General features: G+C 43.9%; 1 protein-coding gene across 5 annotated transcripts in view; it reads left to right on the top strand.

Annotated features, from left to right (window-relative positions):
• The first annotated feature begins 4,985 nt into the window (after positions 1-4,985).
• LOC125711764 (2-oxoglutarate dehydrogenase complex component E1) overlaps positions 4,986-16,286 on the top strand; it is a 28,373-nt gene continuing 17,072 nt past the window's right edge. For 4 of the 5 annotated variants that reach the window (XM_048981049.1, XM_048981039.1, XM_048981030.1 and 1 more), the window contains exons 1-3: positions 4,986-5,165; positions 8,361-8,735; positions 16,092-16,280. In XM_048981049.1, the coding sequence (XP_048837006.1) occupies positions 8,511-8,735; positions 16,092-16,280 (414 nt within the window). In that variant the 5' untranslated portion in view covers positions 4,986-5,165; positions 8,361-8,510. Of the gene's footprint in view, positions 5,166-8,360; positions 8,736-16,091; positions 16,281-16,286 lie in introns of those variants that run through there. The other variant, XM_048981068.1, reaches the window with a different exon arrangement.

Below are 16,286 nucleotides of genomic sequence, written 5' to 3'. Positions count from 1 at the left end.
AACCTTCTTGGAATGGGTTATCTGTTATCAGCACTTATAAGTGGAAGGCCAGCTCTGTCTAGACAAGGGTGAATGCATGGAAGTATCACTCTCTGTTTTAAAGGAAGACGGATCATACTGACAGTGAATGGTAAGATAAGGACAGACATTATTTGCGTGCCTTTTATCTTTCTGTGTCAGTCCGGGAGATGATGTCTGCTCGCTGCCTGCAGCTGTTCAGGCTGCACGTAGCGTTTAACCATTAAGACATAGTGACACATTTTCTTACATTCTAATAATATGAGTTGCATCCAAATGTAGGTAGAAAATAATGAGCATTATGTGGAGCAAGAAAATATCAGTTACTGTTTTAGTACACATAGTAACTCGGGCACTCCTCTCATCATTTATGGCTGCTCTGTTATTGTCATTGGAAACTCCAAGGTTTAGCACAAATACATCCATGCACCCATTTTCTGAACCCGACTGTCCAATTGAGGGTCACGAGGGGTCTGGAGCCTATCCTGGAAGCTACGGGCGTATCCAACACAAGTACAGCTTCTATGAAATATGTGACGCATGTATTTACTACGTGCCAGAATGGTTTCATCAGTAAGTATTAACCATTTCCAATTGTACAGAGTATTGGAAAAAGATGTGCATTTAATGTGTTCTAGAAGCCATTTTATATGTTTTGAGTTTTTATCCCTGGTAACAATCGATATTGTGCAAGTGCTAGTTTTGCCTGCCTTCAATCAATCAGACTGGCCAGTTAGTTTCGTAATGCACCTTCCGCTTAATGCTTGAGCTGGCTCCTCCTTCCAATGGGACAATGCAAAGATTATGGCTTTTTTTCCTGTTACCGCATGCTAATAGTACATTGCTAGTATTTTTAGCATGATCTACTTGATAATGAAATTTGCTGATTATTGGGCTGCTGGTTTAAATCCCCAATGATAAACGGTGCTCCTGGGAAAAAGCATTTAACAGGAACTGCCTCAAGAAATTTCCTGTATAAACGGCTCAATGCACAATGTTCTCAAATCATGGTTCACTAAAATAAAGCTATGAAATGTAGCGCAGGTTTCTACTAGGATATGAGACTTTTAATGATATAAGTTAAACAGATTTCATATTAAAATTTTCACATAACCACAAAATATTAATTTCAATATGCACTAACATATGCAATTAACAATATTAAGAATTAGAATATTGGAAAGGAAGGAATTTAATAAAACTGCACAATCACAATTAATTGAATGCATTCCTGTCAATGTAGTTTGCAATGCTAACATTCTTAAATTGGCCATATTTACATTAACATACATTCATACTCCACTTCATATCACAATTACCATTCAGCTTGTTCATGTTAATAAAATAGTTGCTGTGGTTAAACGTTTAGTAGTGACTGTAGTTGTATATTTTCCTCCTCATTGTGCATGCTTGTTTATGACCTAGGTCAACTATACCCCAATTATGGCATCCCATCCAGGGTATGCTCCAGCATCCCCTACTCCCATATAATCAAATCCTGTTGATTAGTAGCATAATACTGTAATGGCATCCCTATGATCCCAAAAAGGAAATCCAATGAATACCATAGGTAGACAAGGGTAGAACATACCTCAGAAACCTATTGGACAAAGTATCCTTTTAAAGATAGAACATCTATTTCCCATGTAACAAAGTGAGGATCTCATAAGATAACATCCATGCAACTTTAAAGATCTGGTCTGGATTTGTTCTTAAGCTGTAGGGGTGTCAGATTACATCACTCTGAGTAGCTGCCACATTTATTGTAAGTCATCTCTCTTACCAAAGGCTACTTCAGAAAAAATAGATGGGAAGTTAAAGCCATTCCATAGTGTCTGGAACGTGGCACAAAGAGTATTCCAAAGGAGTTAGAGATAACGTGGATCAACTGCATAAACTAGGAATAAAAAGGGAACAAAATGGTATCTGGGTGTTTGGATGTCCTAGGGGGCGTTGTCAGAGACAAATGAGTCAAAGCATCCACACCCTGGCTGGAGAACGTTGTCCCTCAAAACTTAGTGAACAGAGAAGCTACAGAAAAACCATCCATCCATCCATTTTCCAAACTGCTTATCTTACTGGGTCGCGGGGGGTCCGGAGCCTATCCTGGAAGCAATGGGCACGAGGCAGGGAACAACCCAGGATGGGGGGCCAGCCCATAGCAGGGCACACTCACACACCAGTCACTCACACATGCACTCCTATGGGCAATTTAGTAACTCCAGTTAGCCTCAACATGTCTTTGGACTGTGGGGGGAAACTGGAGTACCCGGAGGAAACCCCACGACGACATGCAAACTCCACACACATGCGACCCAGGTGGAGACTCGAACCCGGGTCCCAAAGGTATGAGGCAACAGTGCTAACCACTGCACCACCATGCCACCCCACAGAGAAACTAATAGAAAATCAAATCACTTGTCTCTGCAACTGTTATATACCCTATCAGTCTCTGAGGATGTCAGAGTACCTTTGTTGACGTTGTCCAAAACTGCTCCTGGGTGAAAGTCCTCTAAAGTCAGTTTTTAACAAACCTGAGTGTGGAGATGCTTCTCCCACAGTCTACATGAGTAATGGATAAGGTCATTAGAAGCTTGTAGGCCAGGATGAAGACATGGTATGCATCAGTCAAGAGATTACAGCATGACATGATGATATATCATGGTCTTTGGACTGGGTGTAGGAGACATAATCACAGCTTGCAGGAATCTTCTGTGCATCCTGCCTGAGTCTCTTTGTCTCTGTCCTCCTCAGCTGTTGCTGTCTCTGTTATGGACCTTGAAGTTTGAGGTTGAACTCTTCCTTCTGACAGGTTCAGCCTCATCTACTCTTGCTTTTAATGAGATAGGACAGTTATTTATAGCGCTGTTACATACATAATTATATCACATAAATCACATTTGGTTTGTTGACCATAATAATGATTACATTTTTACATTACACAATTAGGCCTACATTTAGTATATTGTTTCTAGATTTCTTACTAGGCAGCATGGTGGTGCAGTGGTTAGCACTGTCACAGCATTCTGCTGGGACCAGGGTTTGAATTTCTGCCATGGGTTGGTATATGGAGTTTGCAACTCTTCCATTGGTTGTTGAGGGGTTTTTCTGGGTACTCTGGTTTCCCCCCCCCCCCCCCACAGTCCAAAATTGTGATGGGTTGGCACCTCATTCTGGGTTGTTCCTTGTCTTGTGCCTGTAGATTTCAGAATAGGCTCCAGTGACCGTGATTGGGACCAGTGGTTACAGAAAATGGATGGATTTCTCACTGTTGCTGTCATAACATTTCATTCTTGTCCTCTAATGTTCCGCTATATTGCCATTTGCTCCTTAAACCTGCATCCCATAACCTGTTACCTCTTCCAAAATCTGGCTATTTTCTGCATAGCCCACTCCCTTCTCCTTCTTTATTAGTTACAAGCCTGGATTGCCCTGGAAAATTTATCACTCCCTACCGAACAAAATGAATTTCAATTCCATTCAGTTAAAATATACTCGTATAACCGATTTTCACAACATTACATTGTCTCTAAGCACTATACATTATCCTGGTATTGGAGGCCAGTGCTGACTCACTCTGAAGGAGCCACAGAATTCATTACCTAAGTCAACTTTATCAAGAGCTCTGCATATCAATGCATATTGAATGGCAGAAACCATCATGGAAAAGGAATCAAGCAAATAAAAGTATGACCTAGGTGCAGTATGGAAGATTATTTTGTGGTGAAATGAGACCAAGATACAGCTTTTTAGTCAGAGTGATTTGTATAGCGCAAATATAACCTTGGCATAAAAAAACTTAAAAAATGGCACCCAGTGAAACCTGGTGGTGGTAACAGTATGCTGTACGGTTGCTTTTGAATTGGGCATCTTGTTAGAATAAATAAAAGAATTCATGGCGCAAAATATAGGGAAGTACAATCAGTGAGCCTGTCGCAGTGTGAGTAAAAACCTGAACCTCAGGAGCATGTTCCCTAACCCTAAGCCTAACCCTGTGATGGTGAATGTGCTGCAAACAACAGTCTTTCACTGGGCCAGATCTCAATCCAACTGTGATACTATTTGAAAAGTATTGTCTGACTCCATTCTAAACACTTACAGCCAAAATTCAGTGCAAAGTTGGTACCCAGGGTATATATCCTAAAAGACATAAAGTTGTCAAAGCATGAGGAGTCCCATGCAGGGTCTTGGAAGACTGAAGCCTAACCCAGAGCCTAGGAATAACCCGAGATGGGACACCAACCCAACGCAGGACACACACACCCACACACCATTTGTAGCTATGTGGCAACCCCAGTTGACCTTAGGATGTGGGGAAGAACCAACCAGAGAGAATCAAGATGACGCAGGAAGAACATGTAAACTACAAAAACACAGACCTGGGGGGGGGGACTCAAGCCCTGATCTCAAGAGTTGTTAGGTGACAGTGCTAGCCACTGTGCCACCCCAGACCAAAATATGAGATCTTAATCCATATATGAAGAGCATGTTTTCTGTTTTTATTTTTCACAAGAGTATTTTTATGACGTATTAACATATGGTGTTGATGTTCCTTTGGTACATGGCCAGGTAGAACTTAACACGAAGAACCACAGGCCAACCACCATAAAAAAAAAATCTGATACATTAAGTCTGATACATCAGAAGCCCATCCATGAGGACGTTGTAGTGGTAATATCTGAAGCCTGAAGCAGCAACAGAGCTCCCAGCCGTGTAGACAGTCTTCGGTAGGATAAGATAGAGCTGATAATCTACCATTATTAGGTCGTGCTTGTTGAAATTCGAGAAGTATACTGGATACTGGGGTGATGAGAGGGGGGTGCAGCGGTATGTTTAATCTAAATAACACAATTCTATTGTAACGGAGATTAGATTTAGGAATTTTGAAACGTAATTTAAGAATTCTATAGCAAAGGAAGAGAGCGCGGGTGGCAGCGTCATCTTCACGTGACACTAACGTCAGAACGTCATGACGCATGAGGCCCGAGATTGTAGTTTCTGCTCACGCCGACGTTTCTGGTCAGGAGACACGGAGGGCACGCCGGTCCTGCAGAATTTTGTACATATAGCTACTTGTCTTAAATATATCATTTGGAAAGAACTGTGTGATTCAGCGTCGTAAGTAATTGGAAAAAGACAAAAACAAAGTAAGTATTTTCGGCTTCTGTAGGCATTTCAGAAGTAGTGCGGTAGCAGCACATTATGTTACGTTCGGCACAAGCTAGGTGGCTAAGTATGACGAGTGAAAATGCGTATTGGGGTGTTTAAAACACATATTAAGGTACTATTTGGTTTTCCTGCGTTTTAACTAGCTAATTTTCTTAATCTCTAACAGTAACGCCATTTATCGTTATATAATTATGTACGCATGGAAGTAATTCCTGTACGGTAAGACATAAATAGCAAGCTGCGATGATAAACATAACGAATCTTGCTCCTAACACAGAAAGTAGTGGTTGTAAGATTTCCCGTTTGGCTAGTTACAAATTAGCTCGTTTAGAAAACGTTAGCATTTGGAAAAGGACAAATTCTTTGACGGACTCCGAGACCAATCAGTTGCCACGTAGTGACGACATTCAGGCGGGATCTTACGTAGGCGGCCAATGAGCGTGGCGCAGTCACACAAAAAGGCGGGACCTGGCTTGGCTTAGGGGCATGAAGGAGATTTTAGAATGTGGTCAAGACAAGGTCAAAACATAACTACATTGGGAGTTAGAGGTCCATGAATGAAGTCGAAATCGTGCGGCTTTATGCCATTGCCTCTGCTGTTTATCTTCACACCGAACCAAATGCTTTGCATAACCCCTTCATTTTCCGGATGGCTCTGCGACATTGTCCTGCGGTGGCGCATACTTCACACACGCGTGGACCGCATGATTGTTTTGGATTTACCGTCCGGTTGCATTTTATGCCTTCACCATATCTCAGTGGAAAAGGCTTAGTTTGAATCATTTATGCAATGCAAGGCCTCAGTTCCCAACCTATTATAAAGATCGGTCACACTTGGCTCTCTTCGTTTCGTTTTTCCCCTGCGGCACCAGTAGGAAGACTTCGCTATGTGCATCTGAGGTTCATAATATTAATCTTATTTTAAATATTGGGCTTTTTTAAAATATAAGTCGCTTTTGTTTCAAGCAGTTTGCTCTCTGCTTTAGGTTGGCGTCCATTAACAAAATGATACTTTGTCATTGTCTTTGTCCTTAGAAATTGCATTATACAGAAAGTTTTTTTGTTTTAGAAACCTTTAAAATTTTAGTTAGACCTTGGATCTGTCATGTTTCTATTCAGTAACGTGTGTTATGTTTCTGAATATGTGTTAATGAATAAATGTTTTCGCTTAAAAGCAACTTATATATATAATAAGGGTCACCTCAAGGTAGTCCCTGGCTGTGGCGACAGGCCAGCCGCAGTGATTGACCCAGGAGCCCTCTAGCCACATGACTTATCTACTGGGGAAGTGAAGGCTGGCTGAGTGCTTGCGTGTGACCGGCTTAAAATGAAGTGGTTGGGTGTTGCAGGACCTGCAACGGGAGAGACTGACTGAGGGTGATGGTCAGACTCTCACACTGCCCATGCTGCCTGCTGGAATTATTTATTTATTTATCCCTTCAGGGTAAATTTGCCTCTAATACTATCAGAGGTGGTAGAAGACACAGTTCCACTCCTTTCTTATACTTTGTCCCATCTCATTTTCCTCAGACTTCATTAACTGTGGTACCAGATTCGCATGAGATGCCAGTTTAAGCGACCTTTGTCACTGCAAGTGCTGTCAAATTACACCTTATTTGCGGTCATTAGATCTCCATTTGGTTCTGCTGACTCATGAAACTGGACCCAAGCAGTGCTTTCCGTTTTGTGCGCCGCCCCTGAATCATTTTGAACACTTTGAACACTCCAGTCCTGCGTCAGAGCCACGCCCTTTGTACACATTGTATTTTTCCTACAAGAAGTTCACTTTATCTTCGTTTGATCTAAGATTGTCTAAAATATGATGGTTTAGTGTAGTTAAAACCACAGTTCCTTTTTCCAGTTTTCTGTGTAAACATACATTCCTCTATGCACAGACACAAAGAAACAATTGTTCAAGAATTAAAATGGAACGTCCTCGGTAATTCTCCAGGTCCCAGACAGGAGGTAAAGTCTATAGTCCTGAAATTATGGAGGAAAGGGATTTTCAGTGTTTGCTTTAAAAATCTGTTACACAACACTGTCAGTATGGGTATATGCTAAAAAGGCCAGTAGGTATCAATTGTTTTAAAAATGTAAATCTTTATGAATCGTGTGATTTGTCTAGAGTAATAAACTGTGAATCCCTTGGGTAAGTAGAAAGGGTAGAGTTGTTTTCTACTTTTCCTGGACAGTCAATGTGAGTAATTCACTGGGTCACGCACACACACACACATGTACATGTATGTAATATAAAATATGTGCCAAGTACACCTTTTGTTTCACCAAGGCATGGCACAAGATTTTATGGTGACAGTTAAATGCATAAAATCTGTCATGTCAGTCAATTCCCTGATCAGGTTTTACCAGTCAATAAATTTTTTGCTCGACCCAAACTGCTGCACTGTTGGGAATCCCTGGTTTAGGACTGGGTGTTCTTTGGAGGACTTTCTCTGCAATGTCTTCTAAATAATTTTTGAACAGCTTAAGACTGTATAAGCATGTAGAGAAATGGAAAAAATGTAGATGACATTAGTGTTTGTTAATGTACAGAGACTGACATTTTAGGACATTTGGAACAGGACTTGACAGGGACTGACATTCCATTGATGTTTGGGGGAAAAAATACCATAATTTTTCCAGAGTGTTCTTCCTCCAGGGCACATGATGGCGAGGTGCTGACTAAGTCTCAACATGCATATGTATTCCACCCTGCTTTGTTCGTTGTCTGACAAGTTTCTCCAGATGATTTTGTCATATGGTGGTATTGTAATTTTTACTAATTGTGGTCGGACTAAAGATGGCTTACCAGAAACAAGTTAAGCTCTAAGCTATTTTAGCCGGTGTTGTTTTGCAGTAACATTTTATTCGTGGGGTGAAACCCCCCTCCCCCACCCCCCCAAAGCGTTACCAGGCCTGTGCTATAAGACAGACATAATTTCTTGGTGAAGGTCCTGCCGTCCCCCCATGTGACTCTGTGGTCAGCTCTGTGGTTTATTTGCATTAGTTTGTTCTCACTCTGTTTAATGTGGCTGCCAGCCAGCCCCTTTCCCGCTACAAATGCAGTGACCCTTTGTCAGGTGGGTTTAGCAGGATGAGCGCGTCACGTTCACCAGCTCACAGCGCTGCCCCGCCTTTTACGCTCCAGACTCTCACGCACTTCTCTGTTCCTCTAGGTCGAGACAGGAAGAGGACGCTGCACGTGAAGGCCAGAGGAGCGGTCCGTTTCCGGTGTCCAGGTGTCCAGCTGTGAGCGCTGAGAAGCTCAGACGTGCACGGTCGCAGTTTTGGCGAAGCGGGGGAGAGCTGCGTTCTAACGGACAGCGATGCACCGCTTAAGGACTTGTGCTGCGCGGCTGCGGCCCCTCACGGCCTCACAAACTGCTCAGAGCCAGCCATGGCAGAGGCAGCAGGCCACTCCCAGGACGTTCCGGCCTGTCAGGTGCTACACGGCGCCTGTGGCCGCAGAGCCTTTTCTCAATGGGACTAGCTCCAACTATGTGGAGGAGATGTACTATGCCTGGCTGGAGAACCCCAAGAGTGTACATAAGGTAAGGCCAAATCTGAGGAAAGTGGTGCTGCGGTGCTCCTGGATATCTCCACCCCATTTGCCAGGGGGCGCTGTAGTGCTCCCGGATATCCCCACCTCATCCACCAGGGGGTGCTGCGGTGCTCCCGGATATCCCCACCTAATGCACAGAGGCAGTGTGGCACTCTCAGCTTTGCCCACGTCATCCACGGGGGGGCGCTGCGGTCAAGATTATCCCCACCCCATTCTGCAGAAGGAGGGAACGCCGAACTGCAGCAATGCAGGCAGTCGGTCTGACCACAGAGGACACTCCTACCTCAGAATGCCTCTTTGTAAGGTGCTGAGATCCAGGCTCAAGGACCGAGTTTAAAAGCTGCTACTGATATGTTGCAGATCATTGTTTTGCCTTCAGATTGATCACAATGATACGCAGCTGCATTGCTTTCTGCGTGTAATGATGTGTGTCTGGGGGTGCGGTTAGATTTGTGTTTCCTCCGACTGCTCGTTCCTTCATGTCAGTTCCAGTTTTTGCTCGCAAGCCTCTTGAGGACCCCTAAAAGTGCACTGCGGCCCACTTCCACGACTGCCATCTTAAGTCGCTTTCTCCTCACAGAATCGCTCTCCTGAACTCTGTGAAGCTGTGTACGTAACTTGCAGGCTCTCGGCTTGGAGTTCGCTGTCAGTTTGCAGTGACCACATGGCAGGACCTTCTGGTGAAGATCACATTTCTGAAGCCCTGGGTGCTATAAATAGCCCGAGGGTGACGGTCGTGTCAAATTCTGGTGTCGCAAAGCCTGACAGTCTTGCTAATATTAGCCGTTAGCCTGTGTGAAGGGCCACCTATGCTGCACGCCTCAGACGGGCTCTTTGTGCAGTGCCTGCTCCTTCGGGATCACAAAGGGCTCAAGGTCACGGGAGTCAGCATTCAGACGCTTCCTGCTACTCATCTGGTTTTTTACATCTGAGGGAGGCGTTAAACCAGCAGGATGAAACCGGATTTTAAAACTTTGAAAGTGACTTGAAATGTGTTTTAAATGAAAAAGCGCTTCAGGCAGGGATACTTGATCCACCCACAGCAGTATGGAAAGCAAACCACAGCGATCCCAGGAACACACTCATTTTCTTTGGAGCCGTGCCCAGGGAAAAGGCTGCTTAGTATACTTTTGTTAGCTAATGCGTCAGAGACCAGCTAATGGTTTTGCTCTCTTCTAGAGTTAGTGTCTCTTAGTCTGCCCCCCGCCCTCCCCGGAATTTTATTGGGTCCTTGGGCACCCCCCATACCATTTGTATTGGTTCTCAGCGATGTCAGTCATAGAATTTGGAAATCAGTTTTCCCAAATGCACGTATGTGACACAACTTTCTTTTTAGCACTTCCTAGGATTGCTTGAATATACACATTTGAAGATATGGCATTTTTGTGTATTAAAAAAGAAGTTGGTGACAGCCTTCATTTTTCATCTTTGGATTGATACAACTTTGAGTGAATTAACTTTGGTCGATTGCAAATGACACGACATTAATCGCCGTGTGTCTTGCTATAGATGCAGATGGTGATATATGCAGAATAATCACCCTGTACCCATAGATGTGCGTTTCATTCTGCCAAATGGGCATTTATTAAGTTCAGTCATTTTCTGTTTGTCTTGATCATGTCGCCCCAAGGGTCTCTGTTTTAAAGAAAGGTATCTTGCAAGAAGCACTGAAACGCTGAGTGAGTGTTCATGCTTTGTAGAGGGTAAACATGAGGAACCGCATCTTTTCTGTCGTGTTACTGTGCTTTTGCCTTTTGGCGCACATCGAGTTCCATACTGCAAGGGGACCCATAGAAAATGCATCCGTCTGGTTTGGCTTCATTCATGTTTGCCCCATAAGTGGAAAAAGTTGAACTCTGCAGAAGTAGTTTGGTTTTAAGGCCAGCTTTTCCTTTCAAAGCATTTTATTTCAGAAGAACCGTGAAAACCCTCTTGGGTTTAGTGACGCTCGCCTCCCGGGAGGCTGGTTAGGAAAGTAGGTGTTCACACAGTCTGTGTGCGGGAAAGAGGCGGGCCCATGGTGGCTCCGGCATCCAGGGCGGAAGCTTCTGCCAAGGACAGCTAGGGCAGTGCCAGTGGAGTGCTGTGACCCATAGCCCTGTTCATGCAACGTGTCTTAAAGTCAAAGATGCCTGTTATACACACATGCTGGGTGTGTCTGACTGTGGATTCCTTCAGCTCTCTACCTTCAGTTTACAGGACAGATTAGCAAGTTCAACAGTCCCTAGTTTGAATTCCGCTTTAGATGCCCTCTCTGCGTATAATAGACTATATTCCCCTATCAGTCCTTAGGTCTGTCGTCCCCCGCCCCCCCTTAACATTGTGTTCTGTTCTTGCCGTGGGCTGGACCAGCCTGCTCCTGTCCCTGGGCTGGCTCAGCACCGTGTGTGCACACCCCGCAGCCATCCACGTGCCCCTGCGGGAGTGTGAGACTGCAGCACGGCATCAGGTGACACAATCAAGGGCAGTGCCAAGGGGAAGCGCTGGCATCAGTGTGCCTGAGGGGGGCACCAGCTCATACCATTTCCACAAACTGCTCAAATGTCCCATGTGTGAATAGATTTATTTACACCCCCCACCCCCCCAAAAAAAAAAAAAAAAAAGATACGGGCATGGTGCTGAGTGCAGAAGGCAACATGCCGTGAGCTAATGGCCTTCTGCTTCTCCATCAAAGCTGTTATATCCTGGTTTGTTTGAAGAAATAAAGCCATGCTACCACACCTGCACATTCAAGCAGTAAGGTTGTAAATTTGCGCTTTTCATCAGCCCTGCAACAGTTTCTATAAAAACTTCACATTTTTATTATATTTGTAGCCTCTCGTTAAACCTATTTCATGAAACTATTCCTTCAGTTATTTACTGATAAATATCCAAAAATGCTCTGGTATCATGTCAGCCGTTAACAGTGACCCAGCTCCTTAACAGTTAAAATATCAGAGCTGGATGTGATTTATAAATCTGTGTAAAATATAGACTTACTGAGTCCCGCCCTGCTTACTGAGACATGCCTGATTAAGCTGTAAGTATGGAGTGAAGTGAGTTTCAAGCTGGACCTCTTTGCTGGCATTTGGAATTAAAAAATGTGAAAGTTTATGAAGGCCTGGTTACGGACTGACACTGAAAATCTGTTCAGTGTGAGAATTCACATGGCGCTATTAAACCCTGACCAACCATCATCCAACCTGCATTCCAAAACACAATCTGCTTCGGGCAACCCAATTATGACCCCATGTCCCCTCGTTATGTGCTCAGTCGGTGAGATCCTAACGTATTCCTCCCTGGAGTGGCGGTTTTGGGTGGCGAGGCAGACTTGTAGGATGCCACGAAGTAATGATTAATGATTTGGGGTGAAGCGTGGGACAGTCCAGCAGAACGACGGCCCACGTGATGTATCCAAGGAGCTGCAGGAGCTTGGTGTCAGTGCTGGAATATCATGGCTGTACCTTCTCATATTTCACCCTTGGAAGATCTTGTGGAAATATAGCACTTTAGAAAGCTAAAGCTCTCTGTCTTGGGTTTATTTACAACCTTTCAGAAACCTGTCAGCTTTGTGGGGTGTGGTTTATGTTTATGATGCAGTTGCATAAATTTTATAGAGTAGTTTTTATTAGCTGTTGTTCTCTAGGGTCATGCGTGTAAGCAACTACACAACGTGAATGTAGTTCTGACACGTTCAATTTCTGGGAGGTTTTTTTTGTCGCTAAATATCTAACTAGCATTACAAGTTAGTAGATGCGAGTAGAGAAGGGTAAAAATGCTATTTCCTTTGGTAGAATTGAATGTTGGATCTCGTTCCTTTGTTGCCACTTGCTTATGTATACCCAGCGAAGCCAACTCCCTCATTCCAGACCTGATGGTACAAGCCTGTCGCCTTGTACCATAGGAGCTGTACCTCCTATCAGAGTGATGGCGAACTGTTTAAAAACAGTGAATCCCAGTATAAGTAGGTCACACCGACAGAAATCATACGTGACACCGTACTTGTGGTATTTTTCTGGGAATGGGCAAAAGTCCACTTTGTCCTTTGGCAGGACACAGGGTGGGAGTGCAGCCTCATGGTATCATGCAGCCCAGGAGTGACTGGAGACGGAAATTTCCAATAAGAGCATGAAGCTGGAAGCCGAGAGCTTCAACGTTGGCTGTGATGGCAAACATAGCTACTGCACGCTGATCAGAATGTGAGGACGAATCGGGCTGCACAATAAGGGTTAACAAATAGTTTAGATTTTATATGGACCCTACATATGGAGATATTTCATGATATTGTCATTTACATTCTAGGTAAATCTAACATTCATGACCAAAATGAACCTGTTAACTCCCCCCCCATCAAAGCTTAAAAAGACACACTGGTATTTTTAAATGCGTCTATTAAGCATAAAATCCTCACTGATAATATGGGTCTGACGTGTACACTTCATTTTGTAGAGAACTATGCAAACGTTTTAGGCATTCTTGGAAAGAATTGCTGTAAAGAGAACATGCTTTCAGAAATCGACATGAAATGCAATCGGTAATTCATATGACCACTCTTTGCCTTGTGCACAGTTATGGATTCTGTAAGTGTATAGTCCAGTGCATGATTAAGCAATTGCACGAAACATCTGATGTATAGGTTGAAACATAATTACTAAGAAATAGCTGTGTAGGAGAAAAGAAATTGGGTGGGGAACAGGCATGGTTTACTAACCAGGTGAGGGAGCTGAACACTGTTCAATGAAAAAAATCTTTATACCATGGCAAGGCACAGAAACCAGACGTGGTGTGGTCTGTTAGGCATAAATATCAAGCCAGGCACATGTTTCCAGTTATACTGTCCAAGATTTTCTGGAGAAGCACAAAGAAATGAGCAGTGTTGAGAACCAAAAAATCAGTGGTCAGCCAAGGAGACATAATGCTAAATCCCCCTCACTGTCAGATAAGGTCCAGTGGCACCATCAAACCTAGCAGAAAGCAGCGGTACCATGGTACACCCCTCTGCAGACTGGAGAACTCTGGTCAGAAATGGTTTTTATGGAAGACTTGCAGCCAAAAGGCCGTACCTCTGATGTTTAAGCCAAGCAACTCGCCTATGCATGGAAACAAAGGAACCCAGGTGCAGAAAAATGGCAGCAGGTGCTTTGGAATGAGGAATCAAAAAATTTTATATTTGTCTGTAACAGAAGGTAGTTTGTGTGCCAAGGGGCTGGAGAGGAGTGCGACGATCTGCAGGGAATGCTGAAGCATGGTGGTGGTTCCTTGCAGGTTTGTGGCTGTTTCTTCAAATGGAGTTTGTCAGAATTAATCAGTTGTGCCGGAAAAAAGTACTCATACTTAAATGAAAGTACTGATTCCACACTGAAGTGTTACTCAAAAGTACAAGTCATCCAGTAAAACGCTACTCAAGCAAAAACTATATTAATAGATAACTCATAACACTTTTGAAAGCATCCTCATTAAACAGCATTTTTTTCCCCACAGTGCCTAAAACCATCGCACAGTACTGTTTCTTAATATTTAACAATGCTTGTCACGCTATGTATTCGATAAGGTACAGTCTGCTCATTGCGAAAGTACAGTAATCTTATCATAATAGTTCTCATGTACTTTCTGCTTATTCAAAGGCGGTTCTCTGCAGGGTTAAAGGGTTGTTTGCAGTTCCCGTTAGGGAGTGCTGCAGATCCAAGGTACACCATTCTGTAATGCATCTATATTTAGTCCACAAAAATGGCTTCAGTACCCTGCTGTCTGCATTGTCATTAACAGCTAGAATTTCTCAGTAGGATTTAAGCAGTCTCGTGGTTGTTATGTGGTTTTGTGTGTATCCTTAGCTTTGGGATGTGTAAAGTCACATAAATAAAGTGTGTGAAGCTGAAAGGCTGCTCTGCATCCTAGAATTCTCTTTCCACTCTTGTTTTTCATGTTTGCTTCTCATACGCTATGGGATGCGTTGGCCCCTAGGGTGGGGCGATATCTGAAAAATAATATAAAATCTTCAACCTGCCCCCCCCACTTCTTCCACATTCAATTAAATTTCATTTACAGAACACATTTTCACAGCTTTGTCTCAAAATGCTTTGCATTATCCTTACACAGAGCCCCCCAGAGAGCAAGCCAGAGGTGACAGTGGCAGGGAAAAACTCCCTAGTAGGAAGAAGCATTGGGAGGAACCAGATTAAAGAGGGGGAGCCCATCCTTCAGGGGCCGGCAGTGGAAGTCAGATTAGCAAAGTTCGGATTTATATGTTCCGAATTGTTCAAATCCCAGGTGTAAATGCGGAAGATCCAATTCAGTTATGGTATGGGCAGAGAGGTGATGGTGCTGCTTCCAATGGCAGGATGAGTGGTGGTGTGGTCCAGACAGCAGAGGTGTCACCGGCAAAGGAGGGACATCACTGGCCAAAGAGCAAATAGGAAGGAAGCCTCAGATAGCAAGGGTGTCACGGGCCGCAGGGCCGGCAGGATATCTTTTTCTATTATTATTATTTATTTATTCATTCATTTATTCATTGTTTATTTTTTTGGGTCTCCATGTGGCACACCCCAGGAGGGATGAGGGTGGCTTAAAAATACATTAGCCAAGTTAGAGGAAACTACAGACAGTGCTAGCAGCTTGGTGAGTGTAATATGTAAGCTGTTACTGTTTTTTTTTTTTTTTTTTTGTTTAAAGGATGCATGAAAATGGTGGGTCGCCACCTGCCAAGTGGAGGGTAGGGGTGAGTCATCATAATTCCAGGACAAATGGCATATTTTTGCAGATCACCATGGACAGTCTACGGACCACAACAGACAGGCTTTCAAAAAGCTTTCAAAACTTCAAAAAGTTCATCTACAAGCTGGGAAGCTTGAGGTTAAAACCAGGAAGTTGTACCTGAAAGGCTGGCATTCTGGATGCTGATTGTAAAATAGAAGTTGTGACAGTGTCAGACTTCCAAGACTGGCGAACACACTGTAACTGCAACAGGCAATGTTTGTGAAACTCTGGACAATAATAGCCATGTTTAAAGTAAAAAGTCAAGACCTTGTACTAGAAGGCTGAAAGCCAAATTATTATTTCTTCCTCTACCTTGGTTTGTGTGTAGCTTAAGCCTATGTCCCTGACAAAAGCAATAATTGCTGGTTAGTCACTACCAGCACCAGGTTACTTGTCTGATAATGTCAAATGCGGATAATTTCACCCAGCCCTAGTGGCCTGCTTGCTGAGTCTTTACCAGCCCATGTTCCACGTTTGGTCTCCCATACACCGGCAAAGGTTTGGCAGGGCACACTTGCCAGAGCTTCCATACCTTCTGCATTGAATGGGGAAATGTTGTGAAAGTCTGTGGCCCATTCTGCCTCGGCATAATCTCTCCGTCTTTCTCTTGCAGTCTTGGGACATCTTCTTCCGCAATGCTAACGCTGGTGCTCCCCCTGGCATGGCCTACCAGAGCCCCCCTCCGCTGGGCTTGAGCCTGTCAGGGCTCCCGCATGTGCAGACACTAGTGAGCGCGCAGCCCAATGTGGAGAAGCTGGTGGAGGACCACCTGGCTGTGCAGTCCCTCATCCGCGCCTACCAGGTCAGG

This window comes from Brienomyrus brachyistius, chromosome 2 (assembly GCF_023856365.1).
Source record: "Brienomyrus brachyistius isolate T26 chromosome 2, BBRACH_0.4, whole genome shotgun sequence".
Classification (NCBI taxonomy): domain Eukaryota; kingdom Metazoa; phylum Chordata; class Actinopteri; order Osteoglossiformes; family Mormyridae; genus Brienomyrus; species Brienomyrus brachyistius.
This window is presented reverse-complemented; position numbering and strand designations above follow the sequence as displayed.